Raw genomic sequence first — 10023 nt, 5'->3', positions numbered from 1 at the left:
CACTGAGGTGCTCTTTAAATAGCCCGCCCAGCTCCGACAGGCGCGCCTGGGTCCTAGTGCCTCCCTGGCACCGTCATTGGTGACAGGTGCACCTGGGTCCTAGTGCCCGCCTGCCTGTATGCTTTGTTGGGATTCTGCGCATGCGCAGATTCATGCGCTGTGGCGATCTTTCTTAGCCAGAAATCCCTTGCACCTGCTCTTGGATCCTGTTTATGCTTCTGCTCATCGGTTACTGATCCTGGCTTCCTCCTGACCACTTTCTTGTCTGATGTTTCAGTACCTCATCCCTTGCTTGTTGCTGACCCTGGCTATCACTCTGACTACGCTTCCGGCTCCAGTTCAGCTCTACAGTCCTGCCAAGCGCTTGCCCTAGCTGTCCATCATATCAGCTTCAGATCTCACGGTGTGTTACAGCCTCATGCTTGTTAGAAGTTCCGGCAAGCAAGTGCTCCTTTAACCTCAGCTGGTCATTTCTGCATCTCCACTATTCCTGACCAGATGCCCTACTTGATTTACTGAGGTTACACCTCCAGCTGCAAGTTCTTCAATCAACATCTGCAGGCACTTGTGTTCGCCTGGTCCCTCGGCACCTCCAGTGAGGTCTGGGCTGGAGATAAAAGAAAGACCAACCTTGTCAATTCAGACTTCTATCTGGTACATGACAACCTGGTTCTTCAGTAAGATGACTGAGGGGAGCTGTCTGCCAAAGATCTGCCTGGTATCACTGGAGAGGGTCGCTTGGAAGATTGGAAGCATTCTGTCCTTGGACTTGTGAGTACAGACTCTGAGAGATCTTGGGGACTTTATGTGCTTTGCTACCCCTCTGGTGCTTGATAATCAGTGTTGGTCTGAGTAAGAGAACACTGACTAGTGTTCTGAAGAGCTTGTCCAAGTGTCGCTACTACTAAAAGGACTTTGCTCGCTCCTAAAACTGCTGGCTGCTATATGTTATAGGAGAAGTCTGCTATCTGCTGTCAGCCAAGACTTCATCAGTGTTAAACTAAGAGATCAACTAGATGTCCTCAATGTGATAGCTCTGATTTGAAGACAATGCTTGGAAGTGTGTGTATTTGGTTAAAAAAATACACTGTGCCTGGCTGCGAGGCAGAAAAAGGGGAGCCCGTGGAGAACATTACAGCAGCTCCTTCGGGGGTAGGGCTACATATCTGGAAGCCCACTAGTAGATTTTCTGAAGCAAACCCTGAAACCTGCACAGCCTTCTTATCTAGAATATTTGGGATTACCAAGGTGACAGAACTATCTGACAATGATTACAGAGGATGTACTATCTCTGGTGACAGGAAAGCAGACACACCTTCCTGGCTGTATTGTCACTATCACCTGTACAGGGAAGTCACTCCATGGTGATCACAGCCTGCTGATCTTTCAATGTTGTCTGGTATCCCATAATGGTGAGACGCTGGAAGGTCATCCTCATCCTCAGTACTGGGCTGGCAGGTTTGCTCTCCTACCAGAATCTTCACACCAAGCATGGACCTGAACACCACCGGTAAGTCTCTGCATTGTGTAATACTGAGGGAGGAAGACAGGAAGAATGGAAGGAAGGATGAGAAAAGAATAGAAGTGGACAGATGAGGGGATAGAAGAAAAGAGAAGGAAGAGAAGGGGAAAGAAAAAAGAGAGAGGAGAGGAAAGAGAAGAGAGGAAAGAGAGGAGAGGATGGACAAGGAAATAAAAGAAGAGAGGAAAGGCAAGGAGAAGAGAGGGGGGAGGAGAAAAGAGGAGTTATAACACTGGAAAGAAAAGGTGAGGGGGAAAGTGGTGAGGTGAGAGAAGAAGATGGGGAGAGAGAGAAGAGAGAGGAAGTGAATAAAAGCATGAGGGCAGGAGAGGAAAGGAGAGGAGAAGAGAAGAGCGGAGAGGAGAGGAGAGGAGAGAAAGGAGAGTGGAGATAAGAGAGGACAGGAGAGCGGAAGAGAGGGCAGTGAAGAAAAAGATGAAAACAAGAGAGAGGAGAGGGGAGAGGAAAATGAAGAAAAAGAAGAAAACCAGAGACAGGGAGAGGAGAGAGAGGAGAGGAGAGGAGAGAAGAGAAGCAGAGAGGAAAGAAGGGGCAGGGGGAGAGAAGAGGGGAGAGAAGAGGAGAGAAGGAAGAAAGAAGACAGGAGAGGCGATGCAGGGAGAAAAGACAGAAGATATGAGAGAGAAAAGAAAGTAAGAAAGAAGATGAGAGTGGAAAGGCAAGGAAAAGACAGGAGAGAGAATAGGAGAGAAGAAAGAAGACTGGAGAGGTATTAGGAAGAAAGAGAGACAAGGAGAGGAGAGGAGAGGAGAGGAGAGGGGAGAAAATAAAATAAAAGAGGAGAGAACAGTGAAGAGAGAGAGGAGGGAAGCGTAGAGGAGAAAAGAAAGTGATAGAGCAAAGGCAGAGGGCTAGGAAAACAGGAAAGGGGAGTATAGAGGAAAGGAGAGTGGAAGGGAAAGAAGAGAGAAGCGAGGAGAGAGTATGGTTGAGGAGAGATGAAAAGGAAGGGAAGGAGCTGGAGGAGAGAGGGGAGAAGAGAGAGAGGAGAAGATGAGAGAGAGGAAAGAGGAGAGTGGAAAGGGGAGAGAGGAAATAGGAAAGAGGAGAGGAAAAGAGGAAATAAATAGAGGAAAGAAGAGGTGAAAGGGGAAAAGACATTAGTGGGGGGAGAGAGGAGAGGGGAGATGAGAAGGGAGAGAAGAAGAGAGAAGAGATTAGAGAGAAAAGGAAAGAAGATGGGAGAGGAGAGGCAAGGAAAGGACAGGGGAGAACAGAAGAGAGTTAATGTGAGAGAAGACAGAGTGTCAAGGAGAGGAAAGGGGAGAAAAGAAAAGAGGAGAGAAGGAAGAGTACAAAAAGATAAGAAGCAAGTAGAGGACAGTGTAGAGAGAGAGGAGGGAAGAGTAGAGGAGAAAAGAAAAGAAAGGGAGAGGGCAAAAGCAGAGGGTTAGGAAAAGAGGAAACAGGAGAATAGAGGAAAGGAGAGTGGAAGGGAGAGAACAGAGGAGCAAGGAGAAGAGAATAGGGTTGAGGAGAAAAGAAAAGAAAAGGAAGGGAAGTAGATGGAGAGGAGAGGAGTGAGGAGAAGAGAGGAGAGGGGAGAAGGGAGGAGAGAAGAGAGAGGAACAGAGAGATAAGAGGAGAGAAGAAAGAAGAGAGTGGAGAGAGCAGAAGAGAGGAGAAAAGAGAGAGGAGAAGAAAGAGGAGAGGAGAGAGTAAAAAAGAGAGACGAGAGGAGAGAGGGAAGAGAAGAAAATGAAGAAAATAAGACAGAAGAAACAAGGAGAGGAGAGAGAAGAGGAGAGGAGAGGTATTGTGAAGAAAAGAGAAACAGAGTATATCATTATATTGACACATTTTACCATTCCTTATTAAAGGTCAAAGACAAGGAAAACTTCCCTCCCACCAGAAGAATGTTCCTATGTAAAGTCTCTCATATTGAATTCTGTAATGAAAATGTAAGTCAATTGTTCCCAATATGAGGTATAATGTAGTAAAAGAGATAATAATGAGGTTGTAGAGAGCTGAGAAGATGGTCAGGACTTTACTGTACTGTGTGGGTGATGCTCCAACCATGGCATTGGGTTTAGGATAGATGAGGAACTTCATGTCACCTTTCCAAAGCTAAGCATGTAATGAGCATGTAGGTGATCTGCCCTGCTCTGGTTATATAGTCAGTGGGAATACAGGATAGAGTACAGGGACCGAGAGACAATATATTGTACAATCACCATTCTAATAGACCTCTTCTTTCTTGAAGAATACATTACAATGGGAGTAGTAATGAGTTGAACGGTTTTCGCTCAAGGTGGGTTCACTGAGCGTTACTGATGTTCAGGTGATGAGCCAAACCCCAACTATACGATACGGTGCGGTGTGTGTTACACAAGTAATGCATGCTCTACTTTTTGTGCATTCCGGAGCAATTTGTAGGCTGCAAAATCACACTACAATGGAACACACAGGAATCACACAGGAACGCAGACCGTGTTTCCATGTTATTCTCGTGTTAACCAAACCTGACAGCTTCCTAATGACATCACCTAGCGCCATTAATTTTTGGTAGGGAATCCCTGTACATGTAAACAAAGGGGCAGGGATAGGGTGACATCACTGACCAAATAGAGCAGCCAGAGATTTCCTTCCCTTCATCTACATCAAGGGTCTCCAAACTTATCAAAGTAAGGGCCAAGTAACTGTTCTTCAAACTTTAATGGGGCCAGATTGAGGGCTAGTGGGGATAGAAAATATGCTGCACCCAGCATCAGTGAGAATAAGTATGGCCTCAGGGTTGATGGTCAGTGGGAGGAGGAGTAGTGCCCCATCATTGGTATCAGTGGGAGGAGGAGTAGTGCCCCATCATTGGTATCAGTGGGAGGAGGAGTAGTGCCCCATCATTGGTATCAGTGGGAGGAATAGTGCCCCGTCATTGGTATCAGTGGGAGGAATAGTGCCCCATCATTGGTGTCAGTGGGAGGAATAGTGCCCCATCATTGGTGTCAGTGGGAGGAATAGTGCCCCATCATTGGTGTCAGTGGGAGGAATAGTGCCCCATCATTGGTGTCAGTGGGAGGAATAGTGCCCCATCATTGGTGTCAGTGGGAGGAATAGTGCCCCATCATTGGTATCAGTGGGAGGAATAGTGCCCCATCATTGGTATCAGTGGGAGGAATAGTGTCCCATCATTGGTGTCAGTGGGAGGAGGAGTAGTGCCCCATCATTGGTATCAGTGGGAGGAATAGTGCCCCATCATTGGTATCAGTGGGAGGAATAGTGCCCCATCATTGGTGTCAATGGGAGGAATAGTGCCCCATCATTGGTGTCAGTGGGAGGAATAGTGCCCCATCATTGGTGTCAGTGTGAGGAATAGTGCCCCATCATTGGTGTCAGTGGGAGGAATAGTGCCCCATCATTGGTGTCAGTGGGAGGAATAGTGCCCCATCATTGGTATCAGTGGGAGGAGGAGTAGTGCCCCATCATTGGTATCAGTGGGAGGAATAGTGCCCCATCATTGGTGTCAGTGGGAGGAATAGTGCCCCATCATTGGTATCAGTGGGAGGAACAGTGCCCCATCATTGGTGTCAATGGGAGGAATAGTGCCCCATCATTGGTGTCAGTGGGAGGAATAGTGCCCCATCATTGGTGTCAGTGGGAGGAATAGTGCCCCATCATTGGTATCAGTGGGAGGAATAGTGTCCCATCATTGGTGTCAGTGGGAGGAGGAGTAGTGCCCCATCATTGGTATCAGTGGGAGGAATAGTGCCCCATCATTGGTATCAGTGGGAGGAATAGTGCCCCATCATTGGTGTCAATGGGAGGAATAGTGCCCCATCATTGGTGTCAGTGTGAGGAATAGTGCCCCATCATTGGTGTCAGTGTGAGGAATAGTGCCCCATCATTGGTGTCAGTGGGAGGAATAGTGCCCCATCATTGGTGTCAGTGGGAGGAATAGTGCCCCATCATTGGTGTCAGTGGGAGGAATAGTGCCCCATCATTGGTGTCAGTGGGAGGAATAGTGCCCCATCATTTGTGTCAGTGGGAGGAATAGTGCCCCATCATTGGTATCAGTGGGAGGAATAGTACCCCATCATTGGTGTCAGTGGGAGGAATAGTGCCCCATCATTGGTATCAGTGGGAGGAATAGTGCCCCATCATTGGTATCAGTGGGAGGAATAGTACCCCATCATTGGTGTCAGTGGGAGGAATAGTGCCCCATCATTGGTATCAGTGGGAGGAATAGTGCCCCATCATTGGTATCAGTGGCAGGAATAGTGCCCCATCATTGGTGTCAGTGGAAGAAATAGTGCCCCATTGTTGGTGTCAGTGGGGGGAATAGTGCCCCATCATTGGTATCAATGGGAGGAATCGTGCCCCATCATTGGTGTCAGTGGGAGGAATAGTGCCCCATCATTGGTGTCAGTGGGAGGAATAGTGACCCATCATTGGTATCAGTGGGAGGAATAGTGCCGCATCATTGGTGTCAGTGGATGAAATAGTGTCCCATCATTGATATCAGTGGGAGGAATAGTGCCCCATCATTGGTGTCAGTGGGAGGAATAGTGCCCCATCATTGGTGTCAGTGGATGAAATAGTGTCCCATCATTGATATCAGTGGGAGGAATAGTGCCCCATCATTGGTATCAGTGGGAGGAATAGTGCCCCATCATTGGTATCAGTGGGAGGAATAGTGCCCCATCATTGGTGTCAATGGGAGGAATAGTGCCCCATCATTGGTGTCAGTGTGAGGAATAGTGCCCCATCATTGGTGTCAGTGTGAGGAATAGTGCCCCATCATTGGTGTCAGTGGGAGGAATAGTGCCCCATCATTGGTGTCAGTGGGAGGAATAGTGCCCCATCATTGGTGTCAGTGGGAGGAATAGTGCCCCATCATTGGTGTCAGTGGGAGGAATAGTGCCCCATCATTTGTGTCAGTGGGAGGAATAGTGCCCCATCATTGGTATCAGTGGGAGGAATAGTACCCCATCATTGGTGTCAGTGGGAGGAATAGTGCCCCATCATTGGTATCAGTGGGAGGAATAGTGCCCCATCATTGGTATCAGTGGGAGGAATAGTAACCCATCATTGGTGTCAGTGGGAGGAATAGTGCCCCATCATTGGTATCAGTGGGAGGAATAGTGCCCCATCATTGGTATCAGTGGCAGGAATAGTGCCCCATCATTGGTGTCAGTGGAAGAAATAGTGCCCCATTGTTGGTGTCAGTGGGGGGAATAGTGCCCCATCATTGGTATCAATGGGAGGAATCGTGCCCCATCATTGGTGTCAGTGGGAGGAATAGTGCCCCATCATTGGTGTCAGTGGGAGGAATAGTGACCCATCATTGGTATCAGTGGGAGGAATAGTGCCGCATCATTGGTGTCAGTGGATGAAATAGTGTCCCATCATTGATATCAGTGGGAGGAATAGTGCCCCATCATTGGTATGAGTGAGAGGAATAGTGCCCCATCATTGGTGTCAATGGGAGGAATAGTGCCCCATCATTGGTGTCAGTGGGAGGAATAGTGCCCCATCATTGGTGTCAGTGGGAGGAATAGTGCCCCATCATTGGTGTCAGTGGGAGGAATAGTGCCCCATCATTGGTGTCAGTGGGAAGAGAAGTGCCCCATCATTGGTGTCAGTGGGAAGAGAAGTGCCCCATCATTGGTGTCAGTGGGAAGAGTAGTGCCTTGCATCACTATGAGGAATAGTGCCCCAAAGGACAAATAAGAGCTAGCAAAGGAAGATTGGTAATAAAGTTTCAGATCTGTGCGGTCACTCTTGTCAAACGTTTCAGACTACCCTCGTATTACTAGGAGCACTTGCTGGAGCTGATGATCCCAGGACAGACGCACATGAGACACGTCATGGGAAGTGGTCACACAGCACATTCTCGATCAGCAGATCCCGGATTTGTCGATGTTTTACATAAGTCGCTTTATGGCTCTATTATGTATTAATTAGGGATGAGCGAATCGAACTTGGCGAAGTGGAATTCGTTTCGAAGATTAGGAAAAATTCGATTCGCGCCGAATCCGAAATTTAGCAAACTTCGGATGCACGAATCGAATTTTTCCTTAAATGGCGGCGACATGTGTGGCGACGGAGCGGGGATCTCTGGGAAGGCGCGCAGACAAGGCGCGCTGACCCATAATGCATTCATTCATGACATGTGATCGCATTAGCCAATCAGCAGCCAGCCAGCCAGCACTGTGTAATGGTGGAGCTATAAATCGCGGCCATCTTAGAATTCTTAGAACACTCTGCCATGTGCCACTTTCAGGTCTCCTCACACTGCTGGTGGGTTCCATTTTGTCATAGGGTGCTGTATGGCCTTCCATTGCTGCTGGCTCCACCGCCACACTGTGGCTCCACACTCTGGTTTTGGCCCCGTGACTGCCCAAATGAGTGAAGTGTGCGGTGATTCTAAGATCGACGGCACTCATCTGCATGTCATACTGACTGACAGTATTATTTCTCTTCCCCAGCAGACTCCAAGGGCATTTAAATTAAAGGTACAGTGTTCTGCACTAATATAAAGGCTCTCTGAAGCCTAGAAACACCCTTTTTATAAGTTAAATTCGCAGCGAATATATTCGACTCGAATCGATTTTTTTCCACGAATTCGCCGAATCAGCCGAATCGAATTTTTGAATAATTCGCTCATCTCTAGTATTAATGTAACATCTTTGCTATGCTGTTGTGGGAGTCCAAGGTATGTGGATGCCTCAGAGGACATCTCCGGGATCAGTTTACCACATACTGTATTTATTTGTAACAAAAAATTTGAAAACAATTTCTCATTTTCCTTCCACTTCACAATTATGAGCCACTTTGTGTCGGTCCATCACATCCAATCCCAATAAATACATTGATGGTTCTGGTGTCACATGACAACATATGGAAAATTTCAAGGGGTATGAATAGTGTTTCGAGGTGCTGTAGTATTAGAAAAGTTAGGGGGAAATTTGTGCAGAGTGGGTGAATGTTTGTGACATTTGTGCAGAGTGGATGAATGTTTGTGACATGTGTGCAGAGTGGGGGAATGTTTGTGACATGTGTGCAGAGTGGGGGAATGTTTGTGACATGTGTGCAGAGTGGGTGAATGTTTGTGACATTTGTGCAGAGTGGATGAATGTTTGTGACATGTGTGCAGAGTGGGTGAATGTTTGTGACATTTGTGCAGAGTGGGTGAATGTTTGTGACATGTGTGCAGAGTGGGGGAATGTTTGTGACATTTGTGCAGAGTGGGTGAATGTTTGTGACATTTGTGCAGAGTGGGTGAATGTTTGTGACATTTGTGCAGAGTGGATGAATGTTTGTGACATGTGTGCAGAGTGGGGGAATGTTTGTGACATTTGTGCAGAGTGGGGGAATGTTTGTGACATGTGTGCAGAGTGGGGGAATGTTTGTGACATTTGTGCAGAGTGGGGGAATGTTTGTGACATTTGTGCAGAGTGGGTGAATGTTTGTGACATTTGTGCAGAGTGGGTGAATGTTTGTGACATTTGTGCAGAGTGGGTGAATGTTTGTGACATTTGTGCAGAGTGAGTGAATGTTTGTGACATTTGTGCAGAGTGGGTGAATGTTTGTGACATTTGTGCAGAGTGGGTGAATGTTTGTGACATTTGTGCAGAGTGGGTGAATGTTTGTGACATTTGTGCAGAGTGGGTGAATGTTTGTGACATTTGTGCAGAGTGGGTGAATGTTTGTGACATGTGTGCAGAGTGGAGGAATGTTTGTGACATGTGTGCAGAGTGGGGGAATGTTTGTGACATGTGTGCAGAGTGGGTGAATGTTTGTGACATGTGTGCAGAGTGGGTGAATGTTTGTGACATGTGTGCAGAGTGGGTGAATGTTTGTGACATGTGTGCAGAGTGGGTGAATGTTTGTGACATGTGTGCAGAGTGGAGGAATGTTTGTGACATTTGTGCAGAGTGGGTGAATGTTTGTGACATTTGTGCAGAGTGGGTGAATGTTTGTGACATGTGTGCAGAGTGGAGGAATGTTTGTGACATTTGTGCAGAGTGGGTGAATGTTTGTGACATGTGTGCAGAGTGGGTGAATGTTTGTGACATGTGTGCAGAGTGGGTGAATGTTTGTGACATGTGTGCAGAGTGGGTGAATGTTTGTGACATTTGTGCAGAGTGAGTGAATGTTTGTGACATGTGTGCAGAGTGGGTGAATGTTTGTGACATGTGTGCAGAGTGGGGGAATGTTTGTGACATTTGTGCAGAGTGAGTGAATGTTTGTGACATGTGTGCAGAGTGGGTGAATGTTTGTGACATGTGTGCAGAGTGGGTGAATGTTTGTGACATGTGTGCAGAGTGGGTGAATGTTTGTGACATGTGTGCAGAGTGGAGGAATGTTTGTGACATTTGTGCAGAGTGGGTGAATGTTTGTGACATGTGTGCAGAGTGAGTGAATGTTTGTGACATGTGTGCAGAGTGGGTGAATGTTTGTGACATTTGTGCAGAGTGAGTGAATGTTTGTGACATGTGTGCAGAGTGGGTGAATGTTTGTGACATTTGTGCAGAGTGAGT

The 10023-nt window shown here is 47.2% G+C and overlaps 1 protein-coding gene across 1 annotated transcript in view; it reads left to right on the top strand.

Annotated features, from left to right (window-relative positions):
* Positions 1-1336: 1336 nt before the first annotated feature.
* The window catches only part of LOC149434720 (alpha-2,8-sialyltransferase 8F-like), a 51940-nt gene continuing 43253 nt past the window's right edge, over positions 1337-10023 (top strand). The window contains exons 1-2 of the mRNA XM_089663468.1: positions 1337-1510; positions 3364-3444. Of these exons, the coding sequence (XP_089519594.1) occupies positions 1410-1510; positions 3364-3444 (182 nt within the window). The 5' untranslated portion in view covers positions 1337-1409. The remainder of the gene's footprint in view (positions 1511-3363; positions 3445-10023) is intronic.

The sequence above is a fragment of the Staurois parvus genome, unplaced genomic scaffold (assembly GCF_062004578.1).
Source record: "Staurois parvus isolate SC_StPar_1 unplaced genomic scaffold, SC_StPar_1.0 ptg001694l, whole genome shotgun sequence".
Classification (NCBI taxonomy): domain Eukaryota; kingdom Metazoa; phylum Chordata; class Amphibia; order Anura; family Ranidae; genus Staurois; species Staurois parvus.
The sequence above is the reverse complement of the archived record's forward strand: the minus strand, read 5'-3'. Positions and strand labels throughout refer to the sequence as shown.